The 21,463-nt window shown below is 43.6% G+C and overlaps 1 protein-coding gene across 3 annotated transcripts in view; it reads right to left on the minus strand.

Annotated features, from left to right (window-relative positions):
• The window catches only part of ncam2 (neural cell adhesion molecule 2), a 264,286-nt gene that overhangs the window by 88,960 nt on the left and 153,863 nt on the right, over nucleotides 1-21,463 (minus strand). For all 3 annotated transcript variants that reach the window (XM_023948900.1, XM_023948896.1, XM_023948891.1), the window contains exons 2-3: nucleotides 10,254-10,328; nucleotides 3,727-3,933 (exon numbers count right to left, since the gene is read on the minus strand). In XM_023948900.1, the coding sequence (XP_023804668.1) occupies nucleotides 3,727-3,933; nucleotides 10,254-10,328 (282 nt within the window). The remainder of the gene's footprint in view (nucleotides 1-3,726; nucleotides 3,934-10,253; nucleotides 10,329-21,463) is intronic.

Here is a 21,463-nt window from a genome sequence, read left to right on the forward strand (position 1 = left end):
CCCCCCCCCCCCCCGACCTACATCTTTATTTATTTACTGGACGCCGGTTTCAGATTGGCCCTCCTAAAGAGGCAGCACGCCACCTCCCGTTCTCCATCACATCCTTTGACGTGTGCCAACACCGGCTACGCCAAACTCCGCTATAACCACCTTAACATCAAACCTTGACGGATTTGCCCCCCCAAAACAAGCTTTCAGCCCCGTCGTCATGGAAACGTGCCGGGCATAGCAGAGTCCACATGGCGCTGGGATGTCCTTGCATGGTTTTCTCCATCTCTCTGTAGCTTTATTGTAGTTCAAACGATTGTTTGTGTTCTTGTTATTTCTGAAATTCCCACTCCCTGAGCTTTTAATACTTCTGCTGTCAGCTGTTTGTTCGGTTGGTATCCATTCCCCGCTCCGCCGCTCGCTCTCTACCAGAGAGTCGCTGAGGGAAACGGCGTCTCTGGGGTAACACTCTGCCGCACACTTGACACCAGCAAATTGAGAACAGAGTCGGCGCTGCAGTTTGTGCCGGCTTGTCGCAGATACACACTAACCTCCTGCGTCTCACATGAGCCAATTTCCACGGGTCTCTCTCCGGCACAATGGCGAGGAAGGCCGGGGCGTCATGCGTGGATGTAATGGGCTCTGATTCCTTCAGAAATCTGACCTTAATGGAAAAGTATGTAGGGGTTTTTTGGTGCTGTTTTCAGCTCTGCAACATGATGTTGAGGACTCTGACTTATCTGTGTGGTGTTTGGGTTAAATTTTAATGGGGACTATTCCTAACATTCCCATATTAGGGGATTCCCATCCGTGTTGTCCATTGTACCGCCGTTGTGTCACACAACCAACCGCAAACGTTTATTTTGTATTGGTTCAGCACGATATTGGCTCAGGTGAGCATTTCCACGCAAATGGTACCGTCACGGCGCATGCGGGGTGTAGACCGATTGTGTAGCTTTGCATAACAGTCATACGACTACAGCAAAAGCGGAGCTATTGACGCTATTGACGCTTTTGGTTCTTTGTTTACACAAAGTATTTAATGTTGTTTGAGAGAAGATTGTGGGTGGTAAAGACGTGGCGCTTTCTTTTCTTGTAACGACCTTCCGCCATTCAACGAGTTTCATTGTGGGGCAACAGTAGCTTCGCCCTAATCGTTCCGTTCCAATTTTTTCTATGGACCTACAACCAACGGGGGCGGATCGGTCCTGTTTGATTTGAAATATAATAAACACATTCATCTTTGCTAATAATTTACTTATTCTGTGTTCAAACTTCCAGGGCCTCTGGGGGAAAAGCCTGCATCCTCCTGCGCAAGGAAGGGACAGTCCATTCTACATATTATAGGGGACTTTTTGTGTGTGTCTGATTTTAATTAACTGCTTGCCATGTTTCAGTACTTGTATTGTTTAAAGATAATGTCAAATTAAATACACACAAACACAGGCATAAAAGACAATAGCGTAATTCAAATAGTTGGAGTTAGTTATATTTTAATTGCAGGTATGCATACTGGTAGCTACATATGGTACTGGCAACATAACCGTTAGCGGCGCTCGAGAAAAATGGCCACGAATTTAGTGTCTAAACCAAATACTGTGTTGGCTATTTGGGCACACTTTGGCTTTGAGGCAGATGACAAGACACAGCTGATGAATTTGGACAAGGAAGTATTGAACCTTTCCTGCGCTGACTTTTCTCTTCCTGACCGTGGTCGGAAAGACGCAGGGGAGATCCCCTAAGGAGGACGGATCTTCACTTCACTTCGTTCACTTCCTCGTTCGGACCCTCAGACCCTCCAGAGCGGGCCAACAAAGAATCATTCACCATTTTTCTGCGGGAAAACTTCTTTCATTACCGTTCTTCTTCCCTGTAACATCAAACATGAACGCGCACCCCCAAGGACTTTGTGTTGGGGGGGGGGGGTTAAGTGTCCCGACACCGCGACTCCTGCTGCTTCATCACTGTGGTGATCAAAAATCCCACACCGTCACAGCTCTAGTTTGATGGGTCCATTTTATAATAGAAATGCTCAAAATAACAGATCCACAGCTCAGTGGAAATGAAGCCTTTGTTTCTGTGAACCCGATAGCACCGTGTCTACCTGCCGTAGCCGACCGCCGTCTCACACTAGCTATAGTCTACGTTGACCCGAGTGGAAGGGGACTGGTTTCGGGCTTTTCGGGCTTGTAGTACCTTTTCAGTGAGTCTGTGAAATGGTTGTTACATGCTCTCAGTGACCTAACAAGGGTCTGTAAAGATACTAATTAACATTTAAAAACCGCTAAGAAAACCGGCAAAGACCGACTTGGACATTTAAGACTCCAGGAGCCCCGGAGAGGTTAACTCTGAGATTATGCTGGTATTTGTTCAGTGGATGTCAGATGTACTCCCTGAAGATGAAGTACTGTAACACGAGTGAGCTGCAGGTCTAGCAAGATAATATGCAGAATCTGCACCAGTACTCCACGTTGACATTCCTTTTTAAAATCTGAAATTAAACTGAAATGAAATGAATACTAATTATTTACAGCAAAGATGCGATGGTTCCATCTCCATCACCTCTACCTGCATGTCTGTCTTCCTGCTGCTTGAGGAAGATTGCCATCTCTATGCTGCTCATGTAACCCACACTGCAGAGAGCGGCAGTGGTCGTCATGGTAACAATGGTTTACGAAAGCTGGTTATGTGTGCAATGAATGAAGGGATGGAGGGGGGCAGGTGTAACTGAGGCCAAGATGACTCTGTTTAAAGACAGTGGAAGGATAAAAAAAAGAGGTTTTGCAGCAAAGAAGGCCTCCTGTGTGTCTTAGTGTGTCTGCTTAGGTGTGTGTGTTTCTTGTAAAACCTTAAATTTGAGATTATACTGTAATAACTTGCTTACAAACTTATAAACTCGAATAAATCATTGCTTTTCATGCTGGAAATTCAAAGTACTGTTTTTTTTTTAAAGAACTGTTATTTTAAAGTACTGTTGTATTTTTCCCCCTTTATTTTGATACGATAAATTTAAGATTGTTTTTTAAATTTTGCTGCAAACCAAATCCTGCAGATCCTCAAACGACCACTGGAGGCAGTGTTCTGAAGGCATTTTGTCACACTGGGACTGTAAAATACTGCTTACTGATTCATTTTCTATTTATGAAAACTGTTGTTTCTTAACATGTGTCGGTAGAGGAATGAATACTTTTGGAATTTAGTGTCGATCTAAAGGTTTCTGATTCAAAAGGGGAAATAGTCGAATAATTTCTGATTTTAAAAATGCTAAAATCACGGGTTTTTTTTTTTCTTTCTTGCTGGTTTCACTTATTGCAGGATGGAGGTGGTGAAGTAAGCGGAGTGTCTTGCTCAAGGACACGTTGTCGGGGCAAATAGCAGTTAATTTAGTGCTAGCTGTCAGATCCAACAGTGATGGGACTCTCTCTGAGCGCCGCGCCTCCAGACATTAGTCTTTACCCAGAAGATGGCCCGGGTCAGTGAGGCGGGTTAGCTCGGTGCCAGTCTGCTCATTAACCGTGGCAGGATGGGAGCGCGGCCGTCATTATCCTTCAACAGTCTGGATGAGTGGAACGAACACACACTCACCCAGACTGAGGGAAAGTCAAAGGGTCACGTGCGCTTCAGGGGCGTGAACTCACAGATGGAGGCGGCGGTTCTCGCGGCCGGTCAGACGCTAACGAGAGACTTCGATTCCCCCTAAATCTGTAGGTAGAACCGTGTTTTTCAGGCAAAGCTTACGGTAAATCTCCAACACCACTGAGGCCTCGGCCGTGAGCCCGCTGGCCTCTGTGGCCTGGCAGCGGTAGATGCCCGCGTCCTCGATGATGGCGTTGTAGATGACCAGCTTGGACCGTGACGGCTCCGTGTGGAGCATCATGCGCTTGGACGCCACGATGCGTTCGCCCTGGGGGTTGAACCACTCCAGCCTTACCGGCTCACCGATGGCTGGAAGAGAAACAGAAGTCCATTCAGCATAACCACAGACACAGGAAGTACTATACCTTCAAAATAAAATACAACCTTCCTGAATCACACATTTAATCATTAAACTTTAAACAAATATCAAGAAAAACAAATAAAAAGACTCTAAAGCAATAAAAAAAAACTGTTTTCCATTTACCATCAAACAGTTTTCTATTTGTGGTTGATTATTTTTGTCGAATACCCACAAGTTTGCCAAATATTATGGAAGAATTTTTAGCAAATACTGTTTCCATCCCATCACTTGAGTGATGTTACAGTGAGAAGTGGACAAAAACAGAGACGGAGGACAGAGGTTTAAATAACGCTGAGGTTCTTTTAGTGCCACCAAACTGGGGTCTTTTATTTTGAAAGGGATCCCCACATGTACCAGGCGTTTCTGTCCCGCTTGTTTGCACATATTTGGAAAAGCAGAGCTGTTGTGTGATTTAAAGACCAAATATATGAAAGCTTGAAATTAAAAACTAAAATTAAAATAGAAAATTTAACAGAAAAGTCAAATCTCTAAATCTTTAGATTTAGTATTTTTGTTGTTGTAAAAATGTAAGAAAGTCTGAAGGTTTTTCAGTAAAAAATCATTTACATCTAAGTTTAACTCAAAGAGTCAAACTACATCCAAAATGAATAGTCGCTTTAGTTCCCTTTAGTTAACTGAAACCTCTTTAAGTGGCTGACAGTTTACATCAAAGGTTGTTGGTGAAATCCCTCAATCCAGGCAGGAACAGAAACGGCCAAGAGTCGGGCTATGGATTAAAAATTAAAATTAAAACCATATGCGTTATATCACCATCATTTATACTCAACAAAACTGATAAAAACACAAGGATGTAGATAGAAAGAAATGGGGTTTGTCACTTTAAACTAGTTCTTTGTCCCATCAACCGTCTGTTTAAGTTTAGCAGGAACATAAACAACCATCTCTAGCTGTGTTTCCGTTAAACAAGAATGTGCACCAATTGGATTTGCGATAATACATTTGCCAAATGAAAGCATGACCATATTTGGAAAAAAACAAACGCATATATAGAAAACAGGCACATTAAATCGTAAATTTAGTGTCATCGCGATATCAAGATGTGCAATATCGCGAAAATGGCAATAGATGGTTACTTTGATGTGCTAAAACAATCTTACGGCAGCTTGAAGTATTTAGTGAATCAAAAACATCCCTTTATGCATTGGACCAATCAGATTGAGCTCTAGTATGTTAGATGTTCACCTCCTATGTAGACGAGGGTCATTTAGAGTATAATTGAAGTTATATTGACTCTTATTTCAATCACACTGCAGTGAAACAGAAATGATGTATTTAGTGGTTTAGCTATTTGTTCATATATCGCAAGTTATGCCAGTTTTTGCACTTGGAGGAGGTGATATTTGAGGCGTTATTTTGCAAACTGCAATGGAAACACTTTTCAAGAATGAAATGAGTCACGTGACCAACAACCGGATGGCGATGCGCCTCTTGGTAGGAACTGGCGGCCTTGGTCGCTGCACGGCGGGCGCCACCAGAGGTCCCACAGCGTATCAAAGGTTGAGCGTGTCATGTGGGAGTGTTGGATCCACAGCTCCTCTGGAAAACCACCAACCACCATTTCCCACTATGGTTTCATCCGTAGCCCCTTCCACATTTAAGGAGCTCGCCGCTCCACGGCCTGAAGAAGACGCCGACGTCTCCTTTGATCGATGATGAAGAGCGCTAGAGCCGTAGCAGAAATCTGAATGTATCTGCTGTCAATCAAAGTATTGATCACATCCACCGCCGTGTTCCTGAATGCGTCAGTTGGTTTGTGTTTATTCGCATAATTGTGTTTTTAAGGAAATAATGTAAATTGTGTATTTTCGACATTTTCAGAAGTTTTTCGCTTCGTTTGAACGGACGTTTGCTGTTTTGGGTCATTTAACAACAAATCCTGAAAATGTTCTCCACAGTTCCCTCATCCTCAAAGTCCTACAACACCTTCATTCCAAAACGTTTCACGTCGGTGCAAAACCGCCATGAGAAGCGGCTTCTCTCTGCTGCAGACTCTGCGTCATCGGTTGGAGAGTTATCGTAGTTAAAAGAATGTAAGCTCTGGTGTTTAAGGGTTGAAGCAAATTCCTTTTTTCTCCAGAACTCTTATCAGTAAACAGAACTTAAGTGGCATTTTTTCAACTACAAAAAATAAAATAAAAACACTCAATAGTTTTACTTTGAAAATGGGAATCTTCCCCAACACTTTATTTTGAAGGTTTGTTAACTTGCGCTGACAATAGCGCCAGTTTTTTTTAGTTTATTGACTGAAAGTTAAAAAACAATGTGTACCTGCCAAAATACTGAGTTTGTTCGAAATAAAAGTTGATAATTATGATTTTCGAGGTAAAGATATGTTTAAAAAGAAAGTGGTCAGAACTAACGCATTAAGAAATAGTGTTTTTGTTCAGGGGGTCAACATGTGGAATTTATTATCAGACGAACTGAAAAATGCAAAATCCATACTGCACTTTAAGAAAATGTATAAAGTTAAAATGTTTCAAAAATACCTTCTGGACTGAGAGACTTTGGTGGTTGTGAGGTCATTTTGAGAAGTGTTTGTTTTGTTTTTGGTTTTTGGTTTTTTCATCTTTTTTCTTTTCTGATTTAAGGTTCTAACAGTTTGTAGGTAGATGTAATGTTTGTATTCAGGGTTGGGGAAATAAGCCTTGGCTTCACCCAACACCTTTTTCGGTTAATTTTGTTCAATGTTTATGTTATGTTTATTTATTATTATTATTATTATTATTATTTTCAATGTTTATGTTGACATTGATCAGTGTCAATGTTTATGTTGATGTTTTTAAGTTTGTTTGTTTAACTTAACCGAAATAAAGTTTCTCACAAAATCCAACATTATTCTACATTTCAGAGGAATAAATAACAAAAGGTATTTCTCCTACACTATACTATATTTAAAAAAAAAAACAAATCTGTAATCTGCTAATATTCCGGCTTGAATTTTTCGGCGAGTGTTAAGCTAAGTGTGATTTTTACCAGAGAACTGTGTCTGAGGTGAGTGGAAGGTAAAGGTCATGACCGTTGGGAGTTTTCCGTGAGCTCAGATACAGAAAGCGGGCGCTCTGGCATTTTACGAGGCCCCCCTTCTGGTTGTAGAGGAGGACGCAGCCATCTGGAAGCAGCAGGCGAGTCCTGGCGGCGCCTACGCCTCGCCATGAGGTGGGATCCATCAGCTGCAGCCGTAAACGAAGGGAAACCGTGAATGGGGGCTTGTCCGGTTACCCACAGACCCCCAAACTGGAGAAGACTTCAGCAGCACAAAAGTCAAATCAGGCAGAGCAGCAGTAACTAGAGGCATAAAAACGCTGCTAACTTGAAAAAACGTGCCCTTGAGCAAAGCTTTTAACCTCAGCAGCAGAACCCTGCAGTGAGCAGCAGAAGGCTGAGCTCAAAAGCTTCCAGGTGAAGCTACGAGTCGATGGCGTCTGAGATGAATAGCAGCGCAGGCGGGCGGATGGTAGCGCCTCCTGACGCGCCAACTCTGATCATCTGGCGGGTTTGAAAAGAAGGCTCTGCGCTTCACGTGGGCACCAAATTGATAAGAGGCCTTCGGGCACATCCTCTGACAATGTTATCTCCTCTTTGCATTGTATATGGGCTGACAGCGCCGGCGCTTGTTGGTGGGAGCTAACGCAGCTAGCATGGTGACAGGCCGCTGGGTGCGCAGATGATGTGAGAAGACAGCGATGTGCTGCGAGCTGGCCTGCTTTCCACGCTCAAGCCAGCCTCTCTCTTTGTGTTCTTCTATCTGCATGAAAGCCTGGTCTGAAAATCTGCATAAGCTCCAGCTTTATGGAAAATTCTCCAAAAGAAAGGAGTCACCTTGCCTTTTCAGAGGCTGAATTGTGAGAAAAAATCACTTCTGCAGGAGCAGAGGGCGACCACAACTGTCGACTTAGTTTTAAGGCGGAAGGCTGGATTAAACTTCTTAATTTGAATCATTTATACCTTTACCCTAGCTTTCATTTTTCTTCAGGAGCTCATACATGACGGTGTTCGTACCAAAACTCTTCAGCCTGACACTAATGATGGCGTCACACTACGGTGACCCCACAGAACCGCTTGGGCTCTACATATTTTCCTTTAGTAGCCCAAAGTCTGACATTATCCTTTGCAATGTTTATGGAGAGATTTTGCCACAACCCACTTAGTAAAAAAGATCTGTGGCTGTTAGAATGAAAAAAAAAAAAGTTTACAACGCCCCTTCGTCTCACCTACGTCACCCTTAAGGGTTGTATTAGCGTTAGCTACAGGCCGTAGAAAATCTGAACATGAACAATTTCTCCCTACACGTTTGATATGTCGCCCGTATCCACGCGGTAACACCGTTGGGACTAAGATTACTTTTTGTCACAAGCCTGTCTTACTAATACTTTGAAAACCAAAGGACAAACTGGGAATAGTAAACTGCATCCACTGCAGCTACTCAGTAAAAGGAACAGCCGCTGTCAATTTTTTAGCTAAAAACAAATACGTTTTACTGTAGGATCACATTTAGCAAAAGAAATGTGGTACATCAAAGACACCTAACTTTAGTGAGGGGGGGGGGGGTCGCCAAATTAATAAGTACAACATTTATATGAGACTATATGGCTCCAAAGAATCAATGCTCCTCATATAAAGGGCACAGGTGACCCAGTCTGATCTGTTCAGGAAGCGTCAGGTCATGTGTGCTCTGCAGACGACAGTCAACATAGAATTAGATCCAAACTCTGAGGCACGGAACGGAACCTCAGGGGAGCAACGGAGAAAAGTGGGGCGATCAACGGGTCGGTTATATTTAGGACCCTTCCCAACGTTGATAAGGGGCGTCGTCCTGAACAGTTTGGTGGAAAGACGCCAAAAAGATCCTAACGAGGACACCAAGTACTGGCCTCTACCGGAGCCTTGTCTGTAGTTAGCCTTAAATCTCAGGGGGGGTAATCTGTGCAGGCGGAGGATCTCACCAGCCAGGACGTCCAATCCCTCCGTCCATTCTGTCTGGCTCGTGGACAGAATGGACGGCGGTCGCAACCTTCCAACAGTTTCCGTCACAAACGCCTTTAAAGCCAAAGCTGCTGTATTTCATGTTTCCCGCTTCAGCCAACACTTGTTCTGGGTTCCCTCACACACTTCACTCACACGGGGGGGAGGGTTAAACACACACCTTTTACCCCGCCTCCTCATTTGTCACGGTGCTGGGGGGTCGTACCACCACACGGAAACCCTGCGCCCCGTTTTGTTTGTGTCTGAATCAGCCCTAATGGCACATTTTCAAAAACAGAACACAACTGCTCCTGAAGTCCTGCCTGTTTTGCTGCCATTGCCCAGATTGGCGGGGAGGTTTCTGGGGACTCGGTTGCCATGGCGACTGCATTTCTTCTTTTTTTTTTTTTTTTTGCCTAATACAGGGGTACTGGGTGAGCAGAAGAGCAGAAGTAGTTTTTAAAACACTGTAGTTTCAGGACAAATTGAGAAAAACAAGTCTGTGGTCTAAACAAGAATGAACTGGAGATGTGTTGTTTAACATACTGCTGAGATGATGAAATACCAATGCAGAGGTTGGTTTAAATGTTCAAGCATCCACATGAGCGGGTGGAAGGTATTTTATTTGGGGGGGGGGGGGGGGGTTATCCTTTCATCTACCTTTGCCACAGCTCCTCTGTAAATCAGAAAAACTGCCGTACCGCATTAAATATTCCAGCAGGACCGCACTCCTAATTAGTCATTAAGATGAAACATGACTCAGAGCCTCATATTTTACCTTTGAAGATCCAATTTAATTTTTCTGCTGCATCCTCACAGTTGTGGCCTCATTGAAATGAATGGGAGGGCTGCATGATGACTATTAGTCACACCAGAGGTGAGAGGGAAGACATATGAAGCCCACAGGAAGCCGGTGGCCTTTTCTGCTTTTAGGAAAAGGAAATCATACTAAGACGGTAGAAATAAGAAGTTATAAGGTGTTCCATGTCCATAAAGAAACACAACTTTTTCCACGTTTATTCACGTATAACCATTTTTCATCCATAAAATCTACGATAAACGGATGTAGTGACTGTGTGACACGGCGCTCAGCTTTATCATTTTGTATAAACTGTGTTAACTTGGATGAATTTAACCTAAAAAAAGTAAAAACTCTTTTCATTTTTAACTTTTTACGTGGATTTTGTTCGTCTTTGCACTCCGGAACATGTATGTTCCTTCTGCCACGCAGACACCTGGACATAGATCTGCAGCTAAAGGAAGACAGAAGAAGAAGCCATCGTACCTGTGCAGATGAAGAACTTGGACTCTCCAACACTTAACTCCACTTTCTTCAGGGATATGGAGACTTGCAGGGCAGCTGGAAGAGAAACGAAACAGAGGAGAAGGTTGTAAATGCATCCATTTTATCACAAACGCTTCAGCGAAGAATCACGAAATTAATTACGACCTCCTCGGGTCGCCATCTCTAAGCTTTCCCTAAACATCCGTTAGACTGAAGCCTGTTTGAGACCAGCTCTTCATCTTCCTCAGCGTTCGTCTTCCTCCTGATCACTGTCAATACAGGTGATTAGATGGAACAGGAAGCGAGGAGGCTCAAACAGGAAGTCAAAGTGGAGAAAAAAAGTGTCCTTCTGCTCAGGTCAAGCTCCGCCCCCTCTCTGTCAGACTCCAGCGAAAGGAGACGTTCGGAGGAGACTTCAAAGGGAAAAAAAGGAGAAGAGGACAAGTGCAGATTTCTAATTTGACGAGTAATTATTGGCAGCTGGGGGGAAGTGGGAGGGGCTTGGAGGCCGCAGCCTCCTAACGCCGCGCTGCTCGCTGCTGACTGAAGCAGCATTTTTGATGAGCCCGTCACATCTCTGCTCGTCACCCGCCGGAGCTGTCACTCTCGTTAGGATCAACATCCCGCCGTGCGCACACATGCGCGCACACACACACACACTAAGACGAGCTGGGAATGAATATTCTAATGGATGTTAATTTGCATTACAACACCGGGAAGCTGATAGCTGAGCTCAGGGCTTCCGTCAATAACGGAGGAAATGATGAAATCATCATCTGTGGTTTCTTAGGGGGGGCGAAGTTGCATCCCTAAAACGGCGTCACACCCCCTCCAGCCGCCTCTAGTCCCCCAACGCAGCCTGTAGATGGCGGTAGAGGGGCACAGGGAGGGGGGAGCTGGATTCCCTCCACTGATGGTCAGCAGATGGGAAGGGTGGAGACTAGCAGCAGAGATGTTGTCACACAACCGCATATGCAGCACATGGCTGTGTAGACATATGGTAATTAGATCTGTAAAAATATCAAGTGTAAGAGCCGCCTTAAGGCGCCTTCTCACCATCTTTAGGTTTCTACGACGTCGTCGTAACACACAGGAGTCAGTGAACACCATACAGGAATAAAATCAATATTCAGCGTTCTTAAGAGGAGGCGCTGAAGTTCCACGCCAATCCTCTTTTGATCTGCTGTCAGTCTTTTTATGAGGATGATGCCGTTTTCTAAGACATAGTTGCTGCAGAGTGGCAGGAGTCTTGTGAACGCGACCACTGAGATGGGGCAACCCCGCCCCCCTCCCTGTTGCTGAGAACTCAGGGCAGGGTAGCTTGCGGCCCCGTCCAGCGTCTTTTCTACGACCTTTTCAAACAGCATTTTTTTTAATCAGCCTCTGATTCACAACGATTTGAATAAAGACAAAACACATTTTCCGCTCTTTAAATGACGACTTTTCAAGATTGTGTCAAATCAGGGCGGAGCTAAAAGGGGCCCAGCTAAAAGCTTTGCCCCACACTGGCCCCTCCCCCGGTTTTTACATCAATAATAATATCATTTTCGACAAAGATTCATAAATCATCAATACAGACTTCTTCAAGCACTGCAAAAATGAGAAAAGCAACCTTTTAAAATAAAATAAAAACACTATTGATGGCAAAACCGTTAGAAATACACATTTTTAATCCTTTTATTTGTTTTGGCCTTCCATAAAAAAATTTCTATCTCCCCCCCCTGTCCCGTATAAGACGCACTGAGCTATAAGGGAGACAATAACTCTTGCACGTTAGCATATTCCGACGTTGTTTGCTAACGGATTCTAGCGCATGTCCGCCACCTACAGTAGAAAGACGCCCAGGAAAAGACGTCTCCTAAATTTCTCAGCTCTATTCCGACAAATGAAAGACTTGAAGTCGTAAAATTCAGCCGGACACAAAACGATTCATTTCTCCTTCATGATCCATTTTCAAACACTTCCGAGAATTAAACCTCACTACCAAATCTGAGTCCCTGACTGGTCAAAGTTCTACTGGTTTCATTTTTCCGTGGCTGCACGTTTTGTACGTCGAGCCTGAAAACAAACATAGAAACTTGAGAAGCGACAAGTGACGGCGGGAGTTTGTAGCGTGGAAGCCAGTCGAAGCGGCGCCTTGATTTTGTTTCCTAGCCTGGTGTGATCGCGGCATTACTGTGACTATGGTAGCCCTTTACCATGTTAGGAACACGTAAAAAACAAAAATATGTTAGCTCCATTGGCGTGTTCACAATTACACCCAACCAAACGTGTTGATAGAGCGCCGTGTTTCTCTCAAAATCGCTTCATCGTCAGTAAGCACAACCAGAATTGAGTCTTTCTGGAAACAAAATATTTTTAAGAACACGTTATAGTGTGGAAAATACTCAAATTTTGACCTTACTTTTCTTTATATACGTCCCCCATCATCCCAAAAATGCCACAAAACATGTTAAACACGCCAAAAACACAATTTTTAAACAGAACAGCCTCTTACAAATGCCCCCAAATGAATGCAAATGCTGCTCTTGATTAATCATGTCTGTTTAACCCAGTGCCCTTCCACACTACCTGCAAACTCCAATCACAGCTTCAAGTAGTTTAATGGTTTTCAATTATTAATTGATCCCAGAGTGATTGATCGCGTAATAAGATGCTGAGAAAACATGGCAGGAAGGAGAAAAATGGCCGTAGTCGGGTCTGTGTTGCCCAAAGCGTCCGCGTGCATCATGTAATTAAGTTCACCCAAGTGGGTTCGTTTAGGCTAACATGCACGTCAGCCAAGGGTAAATAAGAGTAGGTGTGTGAGGGTTGGTCTGTCTGGCCTGCAGGGGGACAAAGAGACCCGCTCATTAGATGCCTTTCCAGCTGCAAACTCTTTGGATGTGGACAAGCAGCTTATTATGGAGCTGATGTCGATATGTTAGGAGCCGGGAAGCAATTATCAGCTTCGGTTTTTAGCCCCTTTAGGAAACATTGAGAGAAAGCAACAACCAGACAAAAAGCGGGCGAACAAACAAAACTATTGATCAAGTGTCAGGGATGGTGGATGACCGAATGGCAGCTTTTCATGAGGCATAAATATTCCAGCAGCAGTCAGAGAAAAAGGAGAACAGCCGTCAAAACCAAAATAGAACCATAACAAAGCTTAAATTTACACTTATAGGTAACTTCATTTTTATAATATCATTTTATTCATACCTCAATTTTATATAAAAACAAAATTATGTGTTACAACCGGAAATGACGTATTATTCTATAAATATTTTAGTTGAAAATAAAATTATGTAACGGGTAGAAAAATATTATTTAAATACAGCTAATTAGTTCTTAGTTTATCCTGGTATGTATTTAGGGCTAATGCTAGCACTAGCAAAGAAAGCTACAGTGTTAACGTGTTAGCATGCTAACTAAGACAACCGGATATTACGTATTATCATATACATATTTTAGTTAGAAATAAAATTATGTAACATATTTTTTAAAAAGCATTTTTATGGCTATTTTCTGATATATTTTAAGTTTTTTTAAATTAAAACTAATATAAGCGTTAGCTAAGACAAGCTATTTTTAGTAGAGTGTAAGGTAATGTCTGGACAAAAAAACTTCTGCGTTCAAATCAGTTTCTATTTAAATTTATCAAAAATAAAAATTACTTTTTTTAGTCCTCAAAGGGAAATTTGAAGTTACGGCCAGCTGTGGAGATAAGGATTTCCTGCAGTCTGAAGTCTCTGACAGAAGAACTCTTCTTAATTTTATACATTGACGATAAATGAAATTTGACTGATTGACTCCGCCCCGTTCCAAACAGGAAGTATTCCAAAAGCCAAAATCCCATAGAAGTCTATAGAGAAATAAATAGCAGTTACTCAGTCCTCTATTGGTCAGAAGAACCATTCTGGATCTGATACCTTTTTTTAAACATCTTTAGAATCCTTTTTTTTTTTATGATTTCTTTTCTGCAGTTAATCATTTTACAGATATGATGATTGGCTACAGTGGTTGGCTTAGAAACTTGGATAAATTACTGCTTAATGATGTTGTCTGGCTCCAGCATGATTTGAATCATGTTCATTGTAGCTGCAGGTGAACCACTTTCTACGCATTACGTCACATTCACAAAAAACAAATTATTGGTTGTTTAAAGCCCCACACTAATGATAATCATGTTGAAGTTGTTTTGGTGATTTTAACATGTTCAAGTAGCATTTTTCTGATGATGAAGGACATATATTAAGAAAACTAAGATTAGATTAAGATTTCAAACATACTTTAAAGGATAGATTGGACAAATAAAAAAATTTAAATATCCAAAAGGACATGTCCATGGTGTCCCACAGGGATCAATACTGGGACTTCAATTATTTATTCTGTGATTTATTTAAGGAATCCAGTTAGTATGTTATTTATATATAATTGAAAGTGGGTCTTTTTTTTTTAAATGTGGCACTGAAAAATCAAAATGGTGTTGCTGGTTTGACATACAGGAAGCTCCATTTTCTCATGACTATCACAACCAAACTGCACCTATTTGTCATTGTTGGTTCTTTGTTTTCTTGTTGTTTCATCTGCTGCCTCCTGAACCTGACTCTGTCAGCAAATATTCTTAGAAGTAGGTCTGACTAATGAATCACAATTTAGGCAAGAAATTACATTTTTTGTTAGAAATGCTGACTTCTACCCTTTGATAAGAGCCGCTGAAGGAGAAGAATACCAATGAGAGTTTAACAATTCTGCACTACTTTCTGTTTCTTTGCTCTGTATCTGTAATTGTGATGAAAACCCGATACGCTTCCATCCTCGTCCTTTATTAATTGAAGGCCAAGTTAATAACAAACACAGAGTGCTTTGCATCTAAAGACCAATTTAATGGCAGAGACCCAAACTGACCTAAAACACTGAAGGAATCCATTAGGAGCAGAGAGACTGAAGGCTCAGGAATCCATATAAGTGACTATAAATCCATCTAACAGTGTCGAAATGTTCATTTGACTCCTAAAACCGTCAGCAGAGCCCGTTACATTCTCAGAGTTAAGTTGGTGTGACTAAACGCCTCGACATGCCAATGCTTTTAGCGGCAGCCATAATCAAAACGTTTGATTGGCAGCGAGTGCAGCGTCCAATAAACACACAGGAAGAGAATAATGCAATCCCATAATCCTGTATTCCATAAAAAGCTCCATTAAAGCCACAGCCACATCCAACACAGCCAACAGAAAGTGGCTTTTGTGTTTGCACATGTAAGAGTGTGGGAAGGTGTGTGTGTGTGTGTGTGTGATCTTTGTGTTTATGAGTGTGTGGGCGGGAGGAGGTTGCATGTAAATGTTTTATCGTGTGTGTGTAAATGTTTTAAGCACACAGAAGCACCTAGGCCTGCAGGCCAAAAACGCTCTTCTTTAATTGTGTTTGATTTTCCGGGGGAATTAAAGGGAATTATTCCCCTGAACCACAAAGACGAGCAGAAACACGAGAGGCGAACGAGAGCGCCAGATAAAATACTAATTACTGCGTTTTGTATTTTGCACAACCTGAGTGTTACACCTTTTTTTTTTTTCTTTTCTTCAAAGATGGCAACAAACTTCACCAAAACACGTTTGCTTAAAAAAAACACAGCACCCCTTCAAGCAGCAACAGTCCTTCATTCGGCGTGGAGCGGCGTGCCGCTTCAGGATAAATAAGCTGGTTGTATTAAGATGGAAATCCTCAAATGCGGTTTACATTTACAACTGGGATTCTGATTTCTGCCGGAAGAACACAGTTCTCCTGTTCTTTCTGCGTTTGGGCAGAACTTCTTCAGAGTTTGAATTTAATAAAAAACCTGAGACGCACTCCAAACATCTCTAAAACAACTGGAAGCAGCTGCATTTCCAGAAAAAACTGCCGGGTTGAATGTTGCTGAATGAAAATGAAACTTAAAGGGGAATAATTGGAACAAAAATAGATAAATAAATGATCAAAGTTGAGCATTAATAAAGTGAAAAAAGCACAAAACCAAAAAGTTGAAAAATGCCAGAGCCGGTTATCAAACCAGCGAGCTTCTGCACCAAGGATTCCCCATTTATTTCAATGGAGGCAGAAATCCTGGAATATCTTGAAAAGTTCAAGGATTTGAACCCTCGTCTACATAGAGACCAACATCAAACGTAAAAGGGCTCCATCCAATTGGTCAACAACGTGAAGGGATTTATTTGATTCACTAAATACTTCAAGCTGCCATAAGATTGTTTTGGCACATTTATTGTAACCCTTTATTGCCATTTTCACCGACTTTTGCGATATGCATAATCCACAGCTTGATTTTGCGATAATGATTAATTTGCGACTTATTGTGCCGGCCAAGTTTACGTCCAGTTTTTCAGGATACGGATGCCGCCATGTTGGAGCCAGACGTCATCCGTAAGCAGCGATTGCTCCGGATTGGTCGGATTCCCTCCATCTGCTATAACCATGCCAGTGTCGGCCGGGGGGGGGGGACATCCTACCGCCGCGGCTTACATGTCAGCCCTATGAAATGATGTTACTTGCATGAGTTACGGTAACAGCAACGGCGTGGCTCCGGCTCCAGTGTTAAAGGATTTCAAGCATTAAAAGAAACCCAACGAGTATTTTTCATAGATTTCAATATTTCTTACAAGAGCTGCCAGATGTTTGTCCCTGAAATGTTTGGAAAAAACAAATAAAGATTCGTGACCATCAAAGAAAGAACATTTGACAAAAAGAAGAAAAACTCCAATGTACGGCCACAAAGGCAGGTAGAAATGAAAATGTGGGCATTAGGAGAATCTGTCAAACGTGTTTTGCGATCTGCCTCTGAAAGCCCACATGTGTTCTTTCCTCCATTTGTCCCTGAAAACAGCAGGCGTGCTTTCATGCTGGCAAACAGAGGCTCCTGTCAGCCAAGCGTGTCCAATCGTGCCGACGTACAATATCCGTCCACGTGGACCATCTCAGCGTTAATCCACGGCTCCTGCATTATCTTCCCGCTCTCCCGCACACCTTCCCCCGTATCTCTGCCTCCTCCAGCCTCCGTGACGGACCTCTGCAGGCGCATTAATGCAGCCACATGCAAACACACAGATGCTTGTGTTCACACAGATGTGGAAGCTGTCAGGAATTAGCATGAAGAGGCGACTCGATCTTATCCAGCAGGTGGCTGAGATGGCATATTTGCTCATTTCTTGCTGTCGCTCACATCCTTTGGAGACAAAGAGCACTTCCATGTAAAAACGAAAACAGCCAGAAGCTCGTTCTAGGAAAACCAAAGCAGTCAAAGTCATTCTCTCGTACAGGTTCATTTCTGCAGCACTAAATGCCAAATTACAGCTCATGCAGGATGGAACGGCTCTGAAATACCAGAGCGTGATCCAGTGGGACTCAGGCTGCAGTAACACACGTCTATTTCTGATGGAAGGACCCACAACCCTGCTGATCCTGAGCCAACAAGGGCCTCTTTATTTACCCTTTAGTGCTGGTGACGGCAAAAAAAACCCACACGCTCTGTAAACTAGAGATACTCTAACGCAGTTAACGTAATTCCAACCGATTCTGATGTGGAGAAAAATATATATAAAGTATTACATACTGACACAAAGTAGGGGATGTGTATTGACCAGAGTCTGGCGATACGATACGTTCAAGATTCTAGTTTCAAGATTTATTCATGTCCTGACATCGTACCAGAATACATTTTCTTTTTTTTTTAAAGTATGACTTAGAAAAAACTACCATCTTCCATTGTAATAAAATTGTAAAATTCAGTTCATTTAATGATCACAATGTTAAGCACTGCAACTGTATCTCACATATACGTTGCTTTTACCCAAATTCATAGTGCTTTTATTTTGGTAACTTAAAAGATAGGAAGGGAACAGTCAACATTGTTTGATTTCCACAATAAAATATTTTTCAGTATATGAAAAATAAAAATAGAATGAATGTTTCTTAACCAATAATGTTCTAAAGTGTGATTGAGGGAATAAAGTTCTGTTTCTTCAACATAAGGTAGATTCTCCAGAACTTTTAAACGGTTCAGGAGTCTGAACGCTGCTTCACAAATAACGGGAAAAAAAAACTCCAATTCTTTCCAGAATAAATAAAGTGATGATGATGAGGATGACTGGATGAAGAGCTTTAATATGGCAGCTCCACTTTCTCACACGTGGAAGTAAACACGGATTTCACCGCTCATCGCCACGGCGTTGGCCTTTTTTCAGAGCGTTGGACACATCAATCTGATCCATCAGAACTAGAATCTGTTGCTGGGACGTTCTGCAGAACTTTGGCCCACTTTGCAGACAGCATTTTGTCTCTGTGCATTAGCTGCTGTGCAGCTGCAGAGCTTCACTGGTTCTGATCTGAGCTACAAAGAACCACAATCCGTGTTTTTATGTGATACTGGCAGCAACACGGAACAGAGTTTCTGTTCTGTACCATCCCAGTAAATCTAAGTAGTTTATGTCTCACAAAACAGAACAAGCTGCTTCTCTGAGATCTTCTTGTTGTTTTGTAGAGCTGTTCGAAGAGGCTCTGTGTTCTCTGCTGCCACCTAGTGGTCAGAGGGTAAAGTAGAAAACAAGAGTCAGCCGCTGAAGAACGCTCAGAAATAATTAGATAAATATCGTCCTGACAGCATTTGGAATCCATACAAGTATCGCGATATATCGCCGAATCGATTTTTTTCCCAACACCTGTAACACACGATTCAAGAGTTACAAAAATTCGGTATGGTAAAGATAATGTTTTTCCTCGTTTTTAACCATCAGCTAACATTGCAGCGGTGACTCCGCCCCTCCCACACCAGCTAAACCCTGTATTTCTGCTGTGGCCTTTGGGAGACACTGGTTTAGCATAACCACGGTTTTTTTTATTGACAGAATGTCAAAGTGACAGAGTCAGACGACACTTGAACACAACCTGAAACTGCATAAATGCATTCAAGAAGAACCTGATGTGGGGTTGGAGAGCACTGGGCGGTGATGCCATCATGCTAAAACGCAAACCGGGACAAAGTATGGAGCCGCAATTATGTCAATGCTACAGAGTAATCCTCCTCTGGCAGCTGTTAGTCCAGAAACGCACCACTCCAGGCGATTGAAGCCGAATGGGAGGGCAGATGAGTTACCCGCCGGAGGAGAGCGGAGCTCCAAGTGTCAGTGCAATCATGGGCCGTGATGGAGGTGAAGGGCGTAAACAGAGCGGCTCGGCTTCTCTATTGCGGCGGCACAATCAGAGCTTCTGGAGATGGGAGGTGATGGAAGGAGCACAGACGGCTTTGGCTGAATGAAATCTAGAGGTGGGGGCACACAAATATTCACCCACATCCCTGTTTTACAGTGCAGCTGTGATGTCTGCGCAGAAACTTTGTCATCTTGTGTCGTCAATCAGACGTTGTTGTCGGGTTTTGCTTTGTGTGTTCACAAATGTACACAACCTCATCATCTGCTCACATTGATGGAAAATAAAAGAGGAAAATAGAAACTGGACAGAAGACTCCGCTGCCTCGACCACAAACATTTTCCAGCTTTTATCAGGTTTCTCAAGCTTGTCACTAATCTTTCTTATCCTCCTGCAGCCTGAGGTCTGCCGTTTCTTCATTCTTTCCCTCTTTTTTTATCCTGTTTTTTTTTTTAGCCTCTTTTCCGCTGTGAAGATCGAAGGTTCATACCTGACAAAGAGGGAGAACCGAGGCGGTTTTATCGCGTCTTTCCGGGCTGAACGTCGGTGATGACATCATCGGGGATGACGAGTGAGGCAGCTAGTCGGCCTCTCACGGACGATCAGACAAACAGCCGCCGCCTCTTCACCCGACCGAGTACCGGTTCAACAGCAGACTCTGGAATGACGGGATTCTTGTTTATTGAAGGTTTTTCCTCACGTAGGTCAGCCTCACTGCTATTCCGGCTTCCCTTCTCAGGTCAGACGGCATCAGAGGTCAACAGGCAGTGGAAGCTGCAGCTGATTTCAGAGGAGAAGCAGCTGCAGGCGGTTTATTGATGTGCGGCTGCAGCCCAGTCATTTTCAGTAAACGGTCGGAGACTACCGTCTCGTGTCAATAACTTTCCTGGAGATTCTCCAGCGGGCCGGGGACAGATTTTCTTCTGATGATGTCAGAGAAGCTCCAAATTTCCCCCAATTCTGTCTGCACAGACGACTGGCTCTCTGAAAGCAGAGCCGGGGCCTCCTGCCTCTGCGGGAGGGGTGACTCCAGGAGAGACGGGGAGGTAAATCCTTCAGGCTTTGAAGGCGGGATCTTGTTTTCTGCTTAGACGACTCGTGGGCCGACGGGACAGACGAGCAGAGCGGCGAGCGCCGGGACAAAACACAGAACAGCCGCCGTGTCTAAGAATGAGCCCATAACTGGCCTCATTTCACCACCTTTGTGGTTTAATGGCAGCCGTGGCATGTGTGTGTGTGTGTGGGGGGTGGGGGTGGGGGTGCATACAGAGGATTGTGTCATGAGGAGTCATCGCAGCCCCGAACAGCAGGAATGAGGCTGAGCTGCTGTCAGCAGAGGGAGCGTGGGCGTTCAGCCTGTCTGCCGTCATCTGGCTCTCCCCCATCCCTGTCAGGGCAGCCCAGCCGCTCTCCCCCATCTGCAATTATACCCCCATTAAGCATCTTTAACCCTCGGAGCCCAAATCTGCCAGGAGGGTTGGAACCGAGAGGATAAATCACCAAGTTTGAGAAGAATTCCACTTCAATGGAAGCTGCAAGAAGCCCTTGCGGGGTCATCCGGACCCCACAAAACAGCACAAGGGTTAAGGTTGTGTAGCAGTGACCCGCCCAGTAGCCTGGCGGTGTCTAAAAACCTGCACACATTATACATTTTTGGACAACACGACTTCCAAGAAACATAGCAAGGGAAAAGCATTAAGCCCCCAAAACGAAGGTCCAAGTGATCCAACCACAGCTGGAGTCTTCGTCGGATGAAGAGCATCACCGGCGTCTCCACATTTGGACCCAAGGTGGCCGGGATCGCTAAGGTGGCGCCCAGTAATCCTCATCAGAGTTCCCACGCTGCTACCGTACAATTTCCAGCAATCGGACGGGGGCGTGGCTGGAGGTCTGAAAGACTTAAATCGATGATCAGGCGATTTCGGGGACCTGAGAGACCCGCCTAGTGGTCAATCGTCGCGCTGTTGCCTTCCTGCCACCGGACCGCCACTGCGCGACCTCCAACTGTGGCCAGGCGGTCGCTGACCGACGTCAAA

The sequence above is a fragment of the Oryzias latipes genome, chromosome 2, assembly GCF_002234675.1.
Source record: "Oryzias latipes chromosome 2, ASM223467v1".
NCBI lineage: Eukaryota > Metazoa > Chordata > Actinopteri > Beloniformes > Adrianichthyidae > Oryzias > Oryzias latipes.